The sequence below is a fragment of the Carettochelys insculpta genome, chromosome 5 (assembly GCF_033958435.1).
Source record: "Carettochelys insculpta isolate YL-2023 chromosome 5, ASM3395843v1, whole genome shotgun sequence".
NCBI classification, from domain to species: Eukaryota; Metazoa; Chordata; order Testudines; family Carettochelyidae; genus Carettochelys; species Carettochelys insculpta.
Window position 1 is genome coordinate 12,185,292 of NC_134141.1, and position 20,235 is coordinate 12,205,526.

General features: G+C 46.2%; 1 protein-coding gene across 1 annotated transcript in view; it reads left to right on the forward strand.

Annotated features, from left to right (window-relative positions):
- Positions 1-16,957, forward strand: part of SHOC1 (shortage in chiasmata 1) — a 120,308-nt gene extending 103,351 nt beyond the window's left edge. Inside the window, exons 31-34 of the mRNA XM_074994034.1 lie at positions 1,896-2,267; positions 4,019-4,170; positions 7,762-8,020; positions 16,661-16,957. Of these exons, the coding sequence (XP_074850135.1) occupies positions 1,896-2,267; positions 4,019-4,170; positions 7,762-8,020; positions 16,661-16,761 (884 nt within the window). The 3' untranslated portion in view covers positions 16,762-16,957. The remainder of the gene's footprint in view (positions 1-1,895; positions 2,268-4,018; positions 4,171-7,761; positions 8,021-16,660) is intronic.
- The last annotated feature ends 3,278 nt before the right edge of the window (positions 16,958-20,235 follow it).

Here is a 20,235-nt window from a genome sequence, read left to right on the forward strand (position 1 = left end):
CTTTTGAGGAGTGCATTCTATCTACTGCAGAGTTCTAGAGGTCTACAGTAGACCCTTGACTTACATGGAGGTTGCATTCTTGTGCAACCCCACCTAAGTCAAATGTCATGTAACTCAGAGAGCCAGGAAACTGACCAGTCCAAGAGCACTGGTCAGTTTCTTGTCTCCTGTGAGTGGCAGGCAGCCAAGAGCCTGGCTCTGGGCTGCCTGCTGCTCACAGGAGAAGGGAAACTAACCAGTGCTGCCGCTCTGGTCAGTTTCCCCACTCCTGTCAATGGTGGCAGACAAGAGTCAGGCTGCCACTCCAAAAGGAGCTGGGAAACTGCTCCCCTTGTCAGGGGTGGCAGTCTGACTCTCACCGCCCCTAACAGGAGCAGTGAGGTTGCTGCCTCTGACTGGAACAGGAAGAGTCCTGCAGCGATAGTCAGGCTGTTGCCCCTTGACGGGAGTGGTTTCCCCGCTCCTGTCAGTGGCAGCAGCCGAGAGTTAGGCCCTGGGCTGCTGCCCTGTACAAGAGCCAGGAAACTGACCAGCTCAGTAGCACTGGCCAGTTTCCCCGCTTCTGTGAGTGGTGGGGAGTTGGTGCCTGGCTCCCAGCTATCCGCCACGTGTGGGAACCAGGAAACTGACCAGCGCTGTGGTGCTGGTCAGTTTCCCAGCTCACCTGAGTGGCGGGCAGCTCAGAGCTAGGTGCCAGCTCCCTGCCTCTCTGAGTCATCTTAACCCAAGGTACATGCAACTCAAGTGCGTGCATCTCAGGGTTCTACTGTACAAGTTTAATTAACACAGCAAAATTTGCACCTGCACATGGCAGTTCTCTGTCTTTAGTTACCACTTCAAAGTCTGCAGTGGTATTTTGTTCAATCTTTGGGTTAAGGCAGTTAGTACCAGCTTCAGTCAAGGCGAGTTGATGGTGCAAAGTACTTCATGTGATTAGCCCCTTGTTACCAAAAATTTCAGTTCAGGGGAGGTAAGGATGATGTCATGGGCAACATTCCTTCTCTCTTCTAAGCAAGAGAGTTGTGTTTGCATTGTGTCTTCTATGTTCAAATTGTTGTTGGATAGCATTGCAACCTTCCATTTCTTGCCATGTTATTCTATCAGTGGACTTTTTATATTAAGCTGAGATTGTTGTTGTTTAAAACATATTCTACCTAGCCAGTGCAAAGCATCTGCATGTGAAACACACTGATTTCAGCACTGATTTGCATCCTACTTAAAAAAACAGGAAGTACACGGATGTGCTTAAAATGCAGAAGGTACTTCATTTATCCAAACCCAAACTGCACCAGGGATTTTAAAAAAGGATTCCTTAGTAAGTAGGACAGTGTCCTCTTCTTCATTTCTTTGCTTCAGAACCACTCCTTCCCCCAAAGCTACACAAAAATGGCCCTAACTAGAGAGTTATTTAAGTCTGTGTAAATATTTAATTTCATGATATCCGGTATCTCCTGAAATAGCAACTTCTGCTTAAACCACATATCAGAGGAATGTGGGAAAACATGAAAAAGTAAAATAAGTTTCTAAGTGGCTGACAGAATAACTATCATTTAATTTGTCTTTTAAGTATATTTTTTTAAATCTGGATTGGAACTGTGTTTTTTAGTGATTACTAAGGACAAATCCTGGTGAGAGATTTGCCATTGATTTTAATCAGAGCAGAATTAGTCCCTTATAGGGAGATTTTTCAAAGGCAGCATTGAAAGTTAAAGGGAGTTACACACCCAACTGTCATTGTATCTTTAAAAACGTGTCTTTTATTGTCTGTTGTAAAGTGCCAATTCTGAACATAGCAGAAGAGCAGTATGGAGTCTCAGGCTGCACACCATGATTTGTGATAGCACTTGTGAACTTTTCAGTCTACTGACTGGACTTATAAACAGTACTTCTTACAGGGTCATGCTCCTACAGACAAACTGAAGTAGAAAATAAAAAAATGGGACCAGCCATTGAACTTACTGGAAACTGCCGTGAAAAACTGGAAGCAGCAAAACTATGGATCGAAGACATAATGCAAGTCCAGAAAACTCACCTTCTCATTATAGAAAACAATCACATTTTTAACCTTAGCAAAAGAGAGCATGAAGAACTCTCTTATATGCAGTATTTTGGCATATCCATATCTAAAGAAGTGGTTGGTGGAAAAGCAAGATTAGTGATACAAGGTCCTCCTGGTGCCATAATTGATGCAGTGTTTGTGATTGAAAACTTACTGTGTTATGCAGAAGAGAATAGAATCAACCAAGAGAAACTGCTTCAGTCAGAGGGTCAGTGAGGTGAAAAGAATAAAAACAAATTAGATTACATATGTATGTTATCCATGTTTAGATAAGCCTGTATTTTAGTTTGTCTGTATGTCAAACATACAATAGGGTTAGATTAATCTATATGCTTAGATACCACGGTAACAGGCACTATGCAAAGCCTTTCAAGTCTTCGTATGTTAGTTTGTTGACGTGTGTTAGTTTGTTGACTTCAACTGAGTCACTATTCAAGAAGATTCCAGGAGATTGCAGTTTATCAAACTGGTCTAGCCAAGTTGGTTTGGGCGGATATGACTGTACAGCCAGCCCTCATTCAAGAGGTTCCAGTAGGAAAGGCAGCCTGAAGACCGAGACAGCTGAGGCTCCCTGGGATCAGTTCTGCATACATTGTAGGTTGCTTGTTGCAACTCCCCTCCTGATATACATATTGCTATCAGGGACTTACAGACAGAGTTGTTCTGGTGGGAGTGAATGAGGCCCTTTGGCTTCAGTATAAGAATTACTGAAGTCAGTTAAGTCAGTTAACTGGTTTCAGTGGAGTTACAATAAGAACGAATTTGAAACCAGTACCAAAGACCACCTGATTGGGCAGCTTCCTACTTTGAAATATCTGTTTTCCAAAAGCCATCCCTATCAGGCATCTCTTTTCCTGTTATTTGAATGGTCATTAAAAATGGGTTCCAGGGTATAAAATATACGTAATGAAGATGATGCATTCTGTGTCTTTTCTGTTTCTGATTTTTGGTTTTTTTTTAAATTGGTTCCTTCAGTAGAGCTTGGTAGAACTTGATTTAACAGGCATAATATATTCAGCAAATTTAAATGTCAGCTGTAAAATCTTTGGCAAAGTTGAATCAGTTGAAGAATTTCTAGAGCAGGACAGGCAGTTATTTTATACAAATATAGAAGGGTGCAGAACGGTGCTGTAGTGTCCATATCCAAAGTTCATTGAACTCGACAGAAGCCATTCAACTGTCTTCATCAAGCTGTGGATCGGGCCCCGAGTGATCATGATTTTTTTTTTTAAAAAGCAGATGTCTTAAAATTAAAACTAATTTTGTCATAAACTCCCTGTTTACCATCAATGACCAGATAACCCCAGAAGCACAAAAGAAGAAAGAATATCTCAATGTCCTTCAGTAAACCTCAAAAGTTATCACTGCCTTCATCAAATGATCCTGTAAAGGAGGAGCATTGATTGATATAACCCAAAGGCTACGTCTACACTGAGGAAAACTTCAAAATGGCCATGCTAAGGGCCAAGTCAGACAATACTAATGGAGCACTGAAATAAATATTCAGCGCCTCATTAGCATGCTGCCGGCCACAGCGCTTCAAAAGTTTTACTCACGCGCGGCTCGTCTACACGGGGTCCTTTTCAAAAGCTGATAGGAATAAGGGGATTTCAACATTTGCAGGGTACTTTCGAAAAGGACCTCTGTGTAAATGAGCCACACATGAGCAAAACGTGGCACTTTTGAAGTGCTGCGGCCAGCAGCATGTTAATGAGGCACTGATTGTTCATTTCAGCACCTCACTAGTATTGTCCTATTTGGCCATTGGCATGGCCATTTCAAAGTTTTGGCCAAGTGTAGACATAGCCAAACCGTTTATTTTGTAGACCAAGTATCACTCCTCTCTCAACTAAGCAACTTAATATATTAATTTAATCTTCCCCTGACTGCACTTATGGTGAGATTTAACAATCTAAACATCTTAAATTATTATTAAACATCCTGTTATTTTGTATCCAGGCCAACTGGAAACTGATTATCCTTTGGAAAGATTCCAAGACAAGACAAGCAATATCAAAATGCAGTACCAGATCACACCAGTAGACTCATACTGTCAGGAATTCAAGGCTGGAGAAAAACAGTCTGAAAAATCTGGGCTTCATCTTCTCAAGGTAAAGAGAGTGTCCTGTTAAAATGAATCTGAAGGAATCTTAAGGTATCAGACATTTACAAGAATCTGGATGGAATATAGGATATATTTTCAGATAAGAACAAGCTCAGAAATAACCAGCTACTTATAATAGGTGATGAACTTTAGTAAAATTACAAATGAAGCCTAAATGTATTGCTCAGTGAAGATGACTTTCTTACAGAAACTGTTACAGCTGATCTCTTAAATAGATGGAATTAAATTCTCATTTACAGTTTCAGAAGGTACCATACGTTTGTTTTATATTTTGCAACCTAAAGTTCTCAGTTACCATGAATTCTTACAGGGATCAAGGAGCTGATTCTGCACTCGTGATATATTTAGTATAGGCTGAAACTCTTAAATCTGGTACTCTGTTGGGGATAACGTCTTGGTACAAGTGCTGAAGGAACTGACCGGGGCCATGCACAACTTGACCTGCTGCTCACAAACAGGGAAGAACTAGTAGGAGAAATAGAAGTGTGTGGAAACCTAGGCTGCAGTGACCATGAGATCGTAGATTTCAGGATCCTGACAAAAGGAAGAAAAGTGAGCGGTAACATACAGACCCTTGATTTCAAAAGAGCAGACTTCAACTCCCTGAGAGAATTAATGAGCAAGATCCCTTGGGAAATGAAGATGAAGGGGAAAAGAGTTCAAGAGAACTGGCAGTACTTTAAAGAGTCTTACTGAAGGCACAGGAACAAACCATCCCGCTGCATAGTGAGAAATGCACACATGGTAGGCAACCAGCTTGGCTCAACAGGGAAATTCTTAGTCAGCTTAAACTCAAAAAGGATGCTTCCAAGAAATGGAAACGTGGACAGTTGTCCAATGAGGAGTATAAACATACGGCTGGAGAATGCCAGGAAGTAATCAGGAAAGTGAAAGCACAACTGGGACTGCAACTGGCAAGGGATGTGAAGGGTAGCAAGAAGGGTTTCTACAGGCATGTTACTAATAAGCGGGTTATTAGAGAAGGTGTGGGGCCATTACTGGATAAGAGAGGTAATCTAGTGATGGATGGTGTAAGAAAAGCTGAAGTACTCAATGCTTTTTGTGCCTCAGTCTTCACGGACAGAGTCAGCTCCCACACTACGGTGCTAGACAGTGTAGTATGGAAAGGTGGAGGGCGGTCATCTGTGGGGAAGGAACAAGTTCTGAGCTATCTAGAAAAACTAGATGTACACAAATCCATGGGTCTGCATTTAATGCACCCAAGGGTACTGAGGGAATTGGCAGATGTCATTGCTGAGCCTTTGGCCATTATCTTCGAAGACTCTTGGAGATCGGGAGAGATCCCAGACAACTCGATCAAGGCAAACATAGTGCCCATCTTTAAAAAAGGAAAGAAGCACAATCCAGGGAACTGTAGAACAGTCAGCCTTACCTCAATCCCTGGGAAAATAATGGAGGAAATCCTCAAGGAATCCTTTTTGGAGCATTTGGAAGAGAAAAAAGTGATCAAAAGTAGCCAACATGGATTCACCAAGGGCAAGTCCTGCCTGACCAATATGATTAGCTTCTATGATGAGGAAACAGGCTCTGTGGACATGGGGAAGTCAGTGGATGTGATATACCTTGACTTCAGCAAAGCTTTTGATACAGTCTCCCACAACATTCTTGCCCATAAGTTAAGGAAATATGGATTGGATCCTTGGACTATAAGATGGATAGAAAGCTGGCTTGATGGACAGGCCCAGTGGGTAGTGGTCAATGGCTCAATATCTGGATGGCGGTCGGTTTCAAGCAGAGTGCTGCAAGGCTCAGTTCTGAGGCCAATGTTGGTCAACATCATTATTGATTACCTGGATGAGGGACTGGATTGCACCCTCAGCAAGTTTGCAGATGACACAATACTAGAGGGAGAGGTAGATACGTTGGAGGGTAGAGAGAGAATCCAGAGTGACCTGGATAAATTGGAAGATTGGGCCAAAAGAAATCTGATGCAGTTCAACAAGAAGTGAAGAATCCTGCACCTGGGGCAGAAGAATCCCAAGCATTGTTATGGGCTGGGGACCGACTGCTTAAGCAGCCGTACATCAGAAATAGACCTAGGGGTTATGGTGGATGAAAGGCTGGATATGAATAAACAGGGTGCCTTTGTAGCCAAGAAGGCTAACGGCATATTAGGGTGCATTAGGAAGAGCATTTTGAGCAGATCTAGAGAAGTGGTTGTTCCCCTCTATTCGGCACTGGTGAGGCCACATCTGGAATATTGCATCCAGTTTTGGGGCCCCAGTATAAAAAGGATGTGGATGTGCTGGAGCAGGTTCAGCGGAGGGCAACAAAAATGATTAAGGGTGTGGAGCACAAGACCTATGAGGATAGGCTGAGGGATTTGGGCTTGTTTAGTTTACAGGAAAGACTTAGGGGTGATTTAAGAGCAGCCTTCAACTTCCTGAAGGGGAGCTCTAAAGAGGATGGTGAGAAACTGTTCTCAGTGGTGTCAGATGGCAGAACAAGGATTAATGGTCTGAAGTTAAAGAAGGAGAGATGTAGGTTGGATATTAGGAAAAACTACTTCACCAGGAGGGTGGTGAAGCACTGGAATGCGTTGCTTACAGAGGTGGTGGATTCTCTGTCCCTCAAGGTTTTTAAGTTCCAGCTTGATAAGGTCCTGGCTGGGATGACTTAGTGGGAGTTGATCCTGCTTGAAGGAGGGGATTGGACTAGATGACCTTCTGAGATCCCTTCTAGCCCTATGATTCTATAATTCTATGTTGCAGAACCAGAGAGTCCTGGGGCTGACCAACATTTTCAGGGCGGGAGCTGAAACTGGAGCAGTGGCCGACAGCATGGCTGAGGCTGGAGCCACCAACTACTCCATCACACCTCAGGTCAGAACCTTGTTCTTGCTCTGCCACAGCATGGGGATGGAGGCTGGAGTTTCTGCCTGCCTTGCTGCAGTACAGGGCCAGAGCCCCTGTCTGCCCCACTACATGGTGACACCAGGTCCCCTGGCCTTCTCATGGTCCGGCGAATTCTGTCCTTCGAGACCTGTCAGGTCCCAACCATGCCAGACTAGAGAGGTGAAACCTGTAGCAGTTCCAAGCTCTGCTTTGATTCAGGCAGGGAACATAAAGATGTATAGCATATACATAGAGAAATACAAGCCTCTCTAGTAGATATATCCTCAGTGAGAGGGAGGGAAAACTGGGGGTGTTGACCCAATAGGGAGTTGCAAACCTATGGTAGCAAGGTCACAATTGCCCACTCTTACTTCTGTGTTGCCACTAAAACTTAGTGATTTGGAAGTGGCAGCTCCTGGCCAGGTGCCGACCTCTGAGATCAGCACTGCCCGCAGCAACAGTGAAGAATCAAGTGTGGTATTGTATGGGGGAAGTCAAATTGGCACTTGTTTAGAGGGGATCATCACAGCCTGAAACATTTTCAAAGGGAGGCCCAGCAAAAAAGTTTGAGAACCCCTGCATCAAGGTATTAGGAACAATTTACTTGAATTACAAAGAATACCTCTCTTACTGCACTATAACTTTGATTAGGCTTCCAAACATGCATGGTACCTTATCTCTCAAAAAAAGATTTATTTGCAACTTTACTGACTCCATTTCAGAAAAGCTCTACGAATTTTCAAGAAGTTGGAGGCTTGGCATATAGCTGTCCAGAAGTTCAGATTGAGAAGACAATTTGGCATAAATATCCATCTAGCCATGCACTGGATTCGTTTGCACCTGACCTCACACTCTGTGATTCAACTGCAAATCCAGATGAATATAGTAGCTTGAATTTTCACCAACTAGCTGGAGAGTTTACAGGAAAGAGAAGGCCTGGTGCATCATTATCAAACTTAACAGAAAAAGAGGTTTTAACAGGTATGGGAAAATCATACACACAAGTGCTGAGATAATTTCTAAATAAGCTAAAAATCAGAGTTTCTGGAGGATTCAGTGATAGATTTTTCTTTAGTTTTTAAATAAAACAGATCAGTTGCACTTTCATTTTAATTAGGTGATTTGTGGAAAATTCTAAAATATTAAGTATTTGTATTTTAGTGCAAGCAGGAGTTCCTAGCATCTTAAATATGTGTATTTTGTGCACTAATTGGGAGTAGTTATAGGTTCTTTTTAAATTATCATAGCTCTTTTTTCTTCTGACAAAATATTAAAAGAGAGCACTACACATATTACACTACACTACAAAATATTAAAACAGAGCATTTAGCAAAACTTCTACTTAATCCCACAATTTGTGTTTGAAATTAATTTAATAAACTTACCGGAATTATTTTTAGAAATGTTGATAAGTAATGTTAATAAACAAAGACCTGGAACAAAGGCAACCCATAGGGTTAAACTTGCCTTCACAACTAGAATTGGATTAAGCAGCCACAGAAGGCAAAATCATGAGCCCATTAAAATCATTGTGACTTTGTCATTGACTTCAAATGGGTCAAGATTTCACCCAGTTGGTGATCTCAGATATATACTTGTCACGGCATCTATGTTTAAGCTTGGAGCACCCTTCCTAGCTTTGCCTCCTACACCTTCTTCTGCTCGAGTCCTTTTCAAAATCCACTTCTTCAATGAAATTTAATTAATGTATCACTATTAAAATACCCAGTGAACTCTGAAGATGTGCATTGCGCACAAAAGAGACTTCATATCCTTATTTCTTCACTCTGGTCTTCCTCCCATCCTCTCCCTGGGTGTGCCATCGTCACCTCTTTGTTTTCTTATTTTAGATCAGGGTGGGGAAGTTTTTGGAGTCCAGCCACTAACCCACAGAAAAAATCAGGCAGGAGTCACACACAAGAGAGAATCTAAACAAAACCCTCAGTGAGCTGGCCCCCAAGGGAAATGGAGAGGGAACCCCTCATAGATGTGGCCCCCAGCTGAGAAGCAGGCTTACCCCCAGAGGCTAGTAGATTTTGTGGGGTCTCTCTAGGTTCTGAGGTGGAGCCAAAAATCAGGGGTTCCATGTGTGGGAGAAGGCTGAAGGGGAGCAGGCTGGATATGTGAGTGTGGGGTTTGAGTGGGAGGTGCAGTCTGGAGCTGCCTGGAGATGAGGGTGTAGGCTCTTGGTGGGAGGTGGGGTGCAGAAGCGGGCTGGGCGGGGGTGCAAGGTCTGGGCAGGTGAAGGGAGTGCCTACCTGGCACATTTCCCTGAGTGGTGCAGGTGCCTCTGTGCAGCCCTATATACTGCAGAGAAATACTCCCTGTAGGCACCGCCCCATCACTCCCATTGGCTATAATTCTTGACCAATGGAAGTGGCAGGGAGATGGGGCCTGCCGGAGGCACTTCCCTGCAGCACATGGGGCAACTTCCTAATCATAGAATCATAGGGCTGGAAAGGGAACTCAGGGGGTCATCGAGTCCAGCCCTCTGCTTCCAGCAGGATCAACCCCATCTAAGTCATCCCAGCCAGGACTTTGTCAAGCTGGGATTTAAAAACTTATAGGGACAGAGTGTCCACCACCTCTCTAGGCAATGCATTCCAGTGCTTTGCCATGCAGGTCACAACAGCAGACTTCTTAGTAGACATGTCACCATCTCTTTTTCCCCTGTCTTCAGAGAGTTCCCTTAGATGTTTCTAGTGCTGCCTTGAAGGGCACAAGAGAAATAAATCTATAAGAAAGAGACTACAGGCATGGGACTCCCCGACAAGGTGAACCCCCAGGCAAACTCCCTGTTAGCTGCTCACAGTGTTTGCTGTGGCTGCCTTCTTATAAAGACTGCTGGCTACTCAAAGCCTTGCCTCCAATCTAATCAGCCCCTGAAGGCCCACCTGGAACAAAGCACTCCCAGCTGACACCTTGCAAACTTATCAAACTGACAAACATGCTTTCAAACTGCGTCTCTCTGCAAAACAAATGCTCAGACACACAGACAGATATTCAATCCGCCAGCTCACCAGACAGCTTCCTTCCCTCTTCCTGTCAGAGCCCATGGACTGGAGAACAACAAGAAGTCTTGTGGCATTTTATAGACTAACAGATATTTTGGAGCATAAGCTTTTGTGGGCAAAGACCGGCTTCATCAGATGCATGAGTTGGGGGGGGCGGTTTCAGAAGGGTATTTAAAGAGCGGGGTCCCAGTAAGAGGGAGGGCCAGAGCTGACAAAGTCTATTCAGCAAGGTGGAAGTGGCCCAGTATCAACAGTAGTTATCAAAAGAGGAAAAAACAAGTCAGATCAGACAGGGGGTAGACAGCCCTGCTTGCCTGGAGTGGGACTGCAGGGCTCAGGACTACTCCCACACAGCAGGGAGCCAGCACTAGTACCCTAGTCATGGTGCCCCCTCATGGCTGGAGCTCTGCACTAGTTTGTGCCACTGATGGGGGCTGGGGCCATGAACATCATGGGCCAGATCAAGGCAAGTTGTGGGGCAGTTCCAGCCCAAGGGCTGTAGGTTCAGCCATGTTTTAGACACCACCCCTGTTTTAGGTAGTAAATTTTTTAAGGCATGTCTGTCTGTAGTAAAGTGCAATCCAGGTTGACGGCATTTTAAAAGTAATAAACAATAGTAATTACTGAGCCCTATCAGTAAGTGTTTTACTCTACTAGCCACCATAAAGCCATTTTAAAAATCATGCCTCTCTTCGCATAGTCTGTCACCCCTACTCAGAGAGTGTAATTAAGAAGATGACTTGCAAAGTAAATCGTAAGTAGGAAGGGTGGCAAAATCTGCCCCATTTATAATAATGACAGTCTAGTATTTTGATAATACAAGACATTTTTTTTAAGAAATCCAAAGCTTAGGTTCTTTGACAAAGCTGGTTGGTTCCTCATGCAAACTGAACACTACCTAAATCAGTTTTGTTTTTTGTGAATATGCAGCTTGATGTGTGCAAATGGTTATATATGGATGCACGCATGCATGTGACTCTCTGTTACCCCCTAATTTTTTTAAATTTAGTCCCCAGCTATATTCCTAATACATTCAGCAGCAACAAGAGGCTCTGCAGCATACACACATTTAATAACTATTTACAATTATTTTACATTTTGATCTCTTCATTGTACAAGGAAGCAGATGAGATACATAAATAATTACATCGCAATCTATGAAAACCTAAGTAACTAATTGATACCTTGTTTCATGGGCTGCTTACAGCAAACTGGCAGTGAAGAGGTGAAAAGTTATTTAAAATGCAATACACTGCTTTTAGGGTGTTGGGAGATTACTAATGTGTGTTGTGGTGCACATGAAGCCCTTCATTGGGCTAAATCTCCCCCAAGGCAACTTTGAAGTGTGAAATTTCGAAGTGCCAGCTTGTGTATAGCTGTGAGTCAGCCACGGGTACTTTGAAGTGCCTGTACTACTTTGAAGTCCCTTTACTCCTCGAAATTTTGATAGGACTCAGTAATTACTATTATTTATTACTTTTATATTTTGAGGCGTAAAGGGATTTTGAAGTAGCACGGGCACTTCAAAGTACCAGCAGCTGACCTGTGGCTATGTGCAAGCCGGCACTTTGAAATTTCACACTTCGAAGTTGCCATGGGGCAGATTTAGCCTAATGAAGTACTGGATATGCACCACAGCATTTCATTAGTAATCTCCCAACACACTAATTACCATGCCCCCTTCAAAGTTGGGGGCTAATCTAGACACACCCAAAGTGACTATAAGGAAGTTGTAAACAAACTTGCTGCTGCCCCTCTCTCTCTGGCATACATTGGAGGGACAGCTTGGTGATTAGCAGTACTTCAGTAAGGCTGTGTCTACGTGGGAGCCCACCATCGAAAGAGCAAAATTGAAATTCAGAAATCAATATACCGTCTTTCGAAAGAACATGACCACATGGCAAAGGCGGATCTCAGTTCCGACCCACTCTTTCAAAGAGCCCATCCCATTATTTCGAAAGAGAGCGTCCACACGTGTACAAGCGCTCTTTCGAAAGAAGGGAGGCGGAGATGCTGCAGATGGGGTGGCATGGCCGCCAAGCCCTTCCGGGGTCCACAGCCAGCTGCCGCCTTAAAGGGCCCCCCTTCAGTTCTCCTGCCCTGCACTAGCCGAGATCTGCTGAGCTTCCAGGAGCAACGCAGGGCTTCAGCGCAGCAGCACCATGGCCAACGACACCCTGCTCCTTGCACTGGATGCAGACATTGTGGGTACTGTTGCCCATGTTGTCTGCACGGTCACCACAGCCGCCTCCCTCCTCCTTTGGAGACAAACAGCCCCCCCCGAGGACATGGAGCGCACCCAGCCTGCACCCCGGTGCCTGTGGAGCCACCCCAGCAGCACGGACTGGTGGGAGCTACTCGTTCTGGGGCAATGGGATGATGCCACCTGGCTCCGGAACTTTTGCATGAGCCAGGACACCTTCCAGGAGCTGTATCACTGGCTGGCACCTGCGTTGAGGCATCAGGACACCACTCCCCCTTGAGAAGCAGTATGGAAACCGGCCACCCTGGACTCCTACCGCTCAGTGGGCCACCAGTTCGGGGTAGACAAGGCCACTGTCGGAGCAGTGCTCATGGAGGTAAGCCGGGCCTGGGGCATACTCCCACCATGGGAAGGGGGCCCACGGGCGGTGGGTGGGGGGAGCGGAAGGGAGGGTCACTGGCTGGGAGTGGGCCAGGAGAGGGTCGCTGGCTGGGAACACCCTGCCACACTCTCATGAGAGCGCACGGCGTCCCTCCTTGCGGGTTGTCCGTGCCCTGAACACCATGCTCCTGCACAGGGTCATCTGTGTTGGGGACCAGGATGCCATTGTTGAGGGTTTCTTCTCCTTGGGGTTCCCGAACTGCTTTGGTGCCCTGGATAGGACGCACATCCCCATCCGCGCCCCACCACACAGCGCCGGCTATATCAGCTATATCAGCCGGTTCATGGACATCTACATGGGCTGGTCGGGGCAAATCTACAAAGCCAGGGTCTTCTGCAACTCCAGCCTATGCCGGTGTATGGAGACCGGCATCTTCATCCCCCAGCGAGAGATACTGGTTGGGGACACCACCATGCCGCTAGGCATAGTTGTGGATGCAGCAAACCCCCTACTGCCGTGGCTGATGCAGCCCTATTCTGGCCACCTCGACCCCAGCAGGGAGGCCTTCAACACCCACCTCAAACAGTCCTGGCACGTGGTCAAGCAGGCCTTTGGGCACTTCAAGGGGCGGTGGTGGTGCCTTCTTGCCTGCCTCGAAGTGGGGATGTGCAAAGTCCCACAAGTGGTGAGCGCCTGCTGCATCCTCCACAACATCGTGGAGGCCAAGGGGGATGCCTACTTCCAGGGGTGGACAGCTGAGGCCATCATGGGGTTTGAGCAGCCGGCTACTGTTGCCAGCCACCAGGCAAACTGCAACGGTTTCTGGATCTGGGAGGCCCTTCATGTAAGTCTCGCCTCAGGGCTGCAGTGACCAGCCCAGTGCCCACCCCTCCCTCTCTCCGTATACATCCACCCCACCACCACATGTACCACCACCACCACGCCCATGCTTCCCCCGCCCCTGGGACACGGGCATTGGTGCACAATATAAACCTTTACCAACAATAAACCATAAAAACCTGTGGTATAAAAGTCCAACTATTTACAATGTGCATGGGGGGACACCCCTGTATTTTGCAGGGTGGGGGCCTGAACTTGGAGGGGGGTGGGGAGGGAGCCAGAGTTGGGAGGGTCACCCGGGCAAGGGGGTTGTGGGCCGAGAACCACGCTGGCCCCAAGATCCCTTTCCCCTCTGGGAGTGGGTGCCACGGCAGGGCTGGGACAGGGCAGGGAGCACTGGAAGGTAGGGGCGTGGTGGGACGTCAGTGGGGGCATCAGTGTGGGGTGGGTTGGAGGACTCTGTGGGGGGTGGGCAAGGGATGCTGGGTGGGACCTTTCTGGGGGGGCCCTGCAGGGGACTCAGGGGGTTGGGCAGCTGGGAGGGGTGTGGAGGGCCAGGAGCTGGGCCACATTGCCCACGTGCTCCTGCAAAGTCCTGTGGATGGCGTCCAGGTGGGACATGAGCTGGGCCCAGGCCTCCCTCTGCCACACCAGGTTAGACTCCTCCAGCTGGAGGTGGTACTCCATAAGCTCTGCCTGGCGGAGGTTGGCAGGGTCATCCCCCGTGCGCCACTGCAACCTCTGGCTGCGCACCCAGTGTGATGCTGCTGCTGAAGGTGCCTGGCCCCTGTCTGATGCCTCCGAGGGACTCTTGGGGACCACCGACTCCGATGGGCTGTGTGGACCCTCACTTGCTGCACCTGCAAGGGGTAATGGATAGCATGTCAATCTCTGAGCAGGACCTCATCCCCCATTCCCCCTGGGACCCTGTCCCCCTGAGTGCCCACCTCACCCGACCCCCCCGGTTCCTGGACATGGTGGGCATGGCATCCCTGTGGCGTCAAGAGCACACGGGCTTCCCCCCAGGGTGGGACCATCCCCGGGTGTGGGCTGGCCCGCAGGCATCCCTCTGGCAACTGGGCGCCTGGAACTGTCCATGGGTCTGGGTGCTGGGTGGCCCTGGCAGGTACAGAGGGCATGTTCGGGGCTATGGCCAGACGGGGTGTCTGGCCCTGGGCCTCCTGGCAGGGGTGCCACCCCCACCCTGCCAGCTGGGCTGCTGGTTCCACTGTGCACTTACTATGGGGGGAGGAGAACCTCAAGGATCTCCGTCAGGGGATGTCGATGATGAGGTCGCCCTCCTTGCTGGACCAGTCCCAGGTGGTGTCTGCCCCTGGCTCAGGCTGGCTGGTCCTGGCTCCTGCAGCTCCTCTGGCTTGGGCTGGTCTGCTGAGCTGTCCAGGACTGCTTTGGGTGGGGAGCTGTCCCAGGGCCCCAGGGTGCTGTGGAGCTCCCTATAGTAGGTGGAGGTGAAGGGGCCTGCCCCTGAGTGCCTGGCCTCATCCCGGACCTGGGCATAGACCTGCCAGAGTTCCTTCACTTTTTTCTGGACTTGCTCCAGGTGGGCTTGGCTGGTCAGTCCCCAGGCCAGGCGGGCGAAGGCAGCGGCATTCCTCCGCTTTACCCCCATCTCCCGGAGGACCTCCTCTTCTCTCCAGAGGCCCAGGTCTCTGAGTTTGCGGTCTGTCCAGGAGGGGACCCTCTTCTTTTTCAGGGATGGACCCCTGGGAGCCCTGTGGGGGCTCTGACACGGGGCCCTGGGACTTGGGAGACTGCCAGGCGCTGGCCATTTGCCTGTCGCTGTCGTCGGGGGTGGCTAAGAGGGCGTGCTGCCTGGGGCTTGCGCTCTCGCAGCTTGCCTGCTCTCAGCTTCCTGCCATGGGGTTTCTGGGTCTGCGCGGCTTTAAGAGCGACCAGACGCGCGGGTCATAGAGCTCCGCTTCGTGGGGCAGGGCGACTCCGCGCTCGGGCTGGGCACCGTAGTGGAGGACTCCTCTTTCGAAAAAGTGGGGCGTGTCACATCTACACGTGCCTTATTTCGATGTTGTTTTTCGATGGGTGCTGTTCTTCCTGTACGGGATCGGGGTCCTGCTTTCAATGTCTGGGCTGCATTCCTTCGATTTCAAATCGAAAGAGTGCATGGTACATGTAGACGCTCCCTTCATTCTTTCGAAAGCGGCCTGGTCTTTTCAAAATACTGTGCAGATGTAGACACACCCTAACTGTAAAGGAGATTGGCTAGTAGGCAGAGAAAATTTTAACTCCAGTAAACAAGTACTGTACAAACCAATGACCTGCTGCCAGGAAGTCCACTGTCCTGAAAAGCACTGTGATCTTCAGATGAACAGGTTTCTGTAACACCAACCAAGAACTGTCATAGCAATCCATACTTAAAATGATGAATGAAGCTTGAATAAAGCAAGAAGAGATTAACAGTGATTTTTACTTCGCTCTTGGCAGAAAATGTTATTTGTAATTCACTATTTGCAAGCTAAAGTAAAGACTAGCTCATGCATAAGACACTTGTGCATATTCCGGAAGCCTGGCCCCATTGAAGTTTCACGTAACTTATATGTTTCAGAAGCTTCTACAAAGTCAAACAGAAAAAAATCAATGTGTGATGATAAAGTTTTATTAAAACTAAAAATACTTCAGGTAAATACATCAAAGGTCTTAGCTATGTTTTTCAATATTGTGTATTGCTGTGGACAGAATGCTGTATGTAGGATTTATACAAAATTAAAGAAGAAATTTTCAAATATTTTGCTTTCAAGTGTAGACATTTTTAGCTTCAGAATGTTAACAGCATGCCCATGATGAAAAAAAAATTAATGATACATTTATTGGAGAGTTCCAAATGTAGTATTCATCTAATTATAAAGAAACATTAAAAGCATGCCAAAGTGTTGCAGTCGTTGTATATCACAAATTGAGTTTGTAAGTTAATTCCCAAATTAAAGTCACAAGATGTTTGTGCAGATACTTCCAATTAATGAATTTATTCTAAAAATAGGAATCTGTACAAGTCTCAGTCTGGTACAATATTGTCATTTTGGTACGGTAGAATACATTGAAAAGCTACAGTCTACTATTCATGAGAAAAGTATTGCCAAAGCTGCACAACTATGAGATTGTTTTATAGTTAATCATGCGTTTATCTTTTCACCCTCTTTCTTTAATAGGTTTAGGCTTTGCACAAGCACCAAAACTCAAAAAAAGGCGACTAACATTTGAAAAAGCCCCTGGAAGATGTGATGGACAAACCCGTCTTAAATTCTTTTGAATTAAATGGATGATCTTCCTACAAATACTTTCTAAATATGAAATATTTCAAGAGAGCTATTTTAAATTGTGTATTTATTTTGACCCAATTCTCTGGTAATTTTCATATATTGAGAAGTTATTGGGTTAAGAAAGCTTTTACACCTTTATTAAATTTTATTTCTTTTACATTTTACCAGACAAGTTAGCTATTTAATCTGGAGAATTACTAGAAAAGATGTTGCTTCTTAGGTGTAAATTAAGATGAAATAAAAATGTTTCAGCTTTTCATGTACTGCTTATCTATAATGTGTTTCCAAGCTCATGAGATAATTTAAAAGGAGAATATTGTTATTCCCCCTCACACCCCAACACACACTCACAAAAATCCACATCAGGGCCAGGAAGCTGTACATTTCAACTCTTGGAGTATCCTTGATCAGTTTAGTGGGCAGGTGTGGGTTTGCGCATGAGATTAAGGTGCTGGGCTTCTGAAGTTGTAGGAAAAAGATCCAGAGGCAATTCTGTCAATTAATAAGCCTAACTTCGGCTGCGTCTACACGTGCATGCTACTTCAAAGTAGCGGCGCCAACTTCGAAATAGCGCCCGTCACGGCTACACGTGTTGGGAGCTATTTCGAAGTTGAAATCGACGTTAGGCAGCGAGACATCGAAGTCGCTAACCCCATGAGGGGATGGGAATAGCGCCCTACTTCGAAGTTGAACGTCGAAGTAGGGAACGTGTAGACGATCCGCGTCCCGCAACATCGAAATAGCAGGGTCCTCCATGGCGGCCATCAGCTGAGGGGTTGAGAGACGCTCTCTCTCCAGCCCCTGCGGGGCTCTATGGTCACCGTGTGCATTAGCCCTTAGCCCAGGGCTTCTGGCTGCTGCTGCTGCAGCTGGGGATCCATGCTGCATGCACAGGGTCTGCAACCAGTTGTCGGCTCTGTGGATCTTGTGTTGTTTAGTGCAAGTGTGTCTGGGAGGGGCCCTTCAAGGGAGCGGCTTGCTGTTGAGTCCGCCCTGTGACCCTGTCTGCAGCTGTTCCTGGCACCCTTATTTCGATGTGTGCTACTTTGGCGTGTAGACATTCCCTCGCAGCGCCTATTTCGATATGGTGCTGCCTAACGTCAAAGTTGAACGTCGACGTTGCCAGCCCTGGAGGACGTGTAGACGTTATTCATCGAAATAGACTATTTCGATGTCGCGTGCACGTGTAGACATAGCCTTCATGGGCTAACCAAAGCTATAGCAAAAACAGAATTGGCAGACTGATAAACGTGCTGTAGTGGATAAGAGTCAATTTCTAGAAAAAGGCCTCAGTCTGAAGTCCCACTTCCTCTCGCTCTTTGAGATTGTGTGTGGAGAGTGACGCTGTTCAAGACAATGCTGATAAATCATGGATCTCACAAATTGAGCAGGGAGAATGCTAACGGAGCCAGCTGTGCCATGCTCTTGTGTCTTTCCAGCCTAGTCACAACCCAGTATGACCCCTACATGACCCTGCATAAGCATTTCTACCTTTATTGTAAAGCAGGTCCTGAAACCAAGATAATGAATACTAGTATCTGCCCAATCCTACGCCATTAACATAAGTACAGAACATTCATACCTGAGAACTAACCCCTGTGTTTATACAATGCAGTGCAAAAAAATCCTTCATGTTGAGAAACTGGGAGTCCCAGCCTCATATTTTACTCTCCTGGGGTATTCCATGGACCTGTAAGGGCAAAGCTCTTCTCATGGCTGTCTGTTACTCTAGTCTAATCAGAGATACTACCCAATTAGGGCCTCTGTTCCAGAATCATTGGAATGGAGCATTTATATTTTAAAAGAAAGCAAGCAGCAACCAGGTTTGGAATGATCTACAAAACTCCAAGGAAATTTCCCACAAGGCCCATGAGGGCTCCTAGCGCATCACATGCAGCCAGTCCAAGGCTTATACAACCCTTTGAATGGAGACTGCTTATTGGATGGCCCTACAAATTACTGCAGCAGCCTACTGTTGTAACCTTTAAATTGAAATATGTTCACTTAATATGAAGTTGTTAAAGCTGAGGGTGCAGTAAGATCCAACTTAGTGTTCAGAGTCGAGCCTCAGAACTGGTCACAGGACATTTGTGTATAGAAGACAACTCAATAGCGCTTTAAATTACGCAACCAAACTCTTAAAAATTAGGATAAGCAGACATGCAATTACTACTTACACAATACTACAGTTACACTGACCCTAGATAATGAAATGGTGCATCAATCAGTTAACTGAAGTTTTCGCCAGTTGAGCAAAACTATTCTTTTTATACCCCATTATAATGCTAACAAATATTGAAATGTCCTTTGCCATACTTCTGTTTCTGCCATTTCTTATTGGCACTTTACATTGTTCATTATTTAAATTAACATCTCCACAAAAGCATTTCTCATTCCATCATATAAAACATTGCTTGAATCAGTTGTAACCCAAACATCATAACACAACACCATAGCACCTTTGCCTCATGTCCTTGCTAATTCTTACTTTTCTGTCGAAACAAAAAGCAGTTAAGTAGCACTTTAAAGACTAGCAAAATAGTTTATGAGGTGAGGTTTCGTGGGACAGACCCACTTCTGGGTCTGTCCCACAAAAGCTCACCTAATAAACCATTTTGCTAGTCTTTAAAGTGCTACTTGACTGCTTTTTGTTTTGATAGTGTATAGACTAGCACGGCTCCTCTCTGTTACTTTTCTGTAACGCTCTTTCTCCAACTTATCCTTGGCTTTTCTCATACTACCTACTTCATTTTCCCAGACCCCTCTACACTTAGGCTAAATTAGGCCCAAAACATAACTTTTACCCATTTCTTAACCTAAACCACACCATAGGCTTCACTACTCCACCCAGCCCACCAGCTTCCTCTAGTTTTTTAGCATCCTGACACAGCAAAGCAGCTTATATATATCTGTAAGTTTGTGCCTGAACCTTTTGCGGGAGCTGGGTCCTTGTGAGTAGTAAGACTAGAGATGCTCAGGAATGCCAACAACCACCTGCCCTTCCTTGGAAGAGGGGAGGACTGGAGGAGAAGAACAGACTCTGGAACTCAGTTTAGTTTTTAATGGACCAAGAAATGGAACTTTCACCTTACCTACTGCCCTGCCTAAATCCTATCACTGATGGGAAAGCTTGCTCTGTTCAGTCTAGATGCCCCCTTTCTTAATTTCATCTTAGTGACCCTAGCAACGCCCACTTACACCATCTTCTATGATGTATCTCCTTAGTGTTTGCACCCTTCAGATTTTTGTAAGGCGTCATGGGCCCTCTGACCTCCTGCATCTCTCTTTTCCAAGTTTCCTCCAACTTGTTTCTTTGTAATACACACCCCATGACAAACACCGTATTCCAGATGCTGATGGCTCAGAGCCATAGAAAGGAGTGCTATTATTACTACCACTGCAGATAGAGATCAAAACTGCATTGGCTGTTCTGCCCTATCGTTTTACAAATTCATGTATTTTCA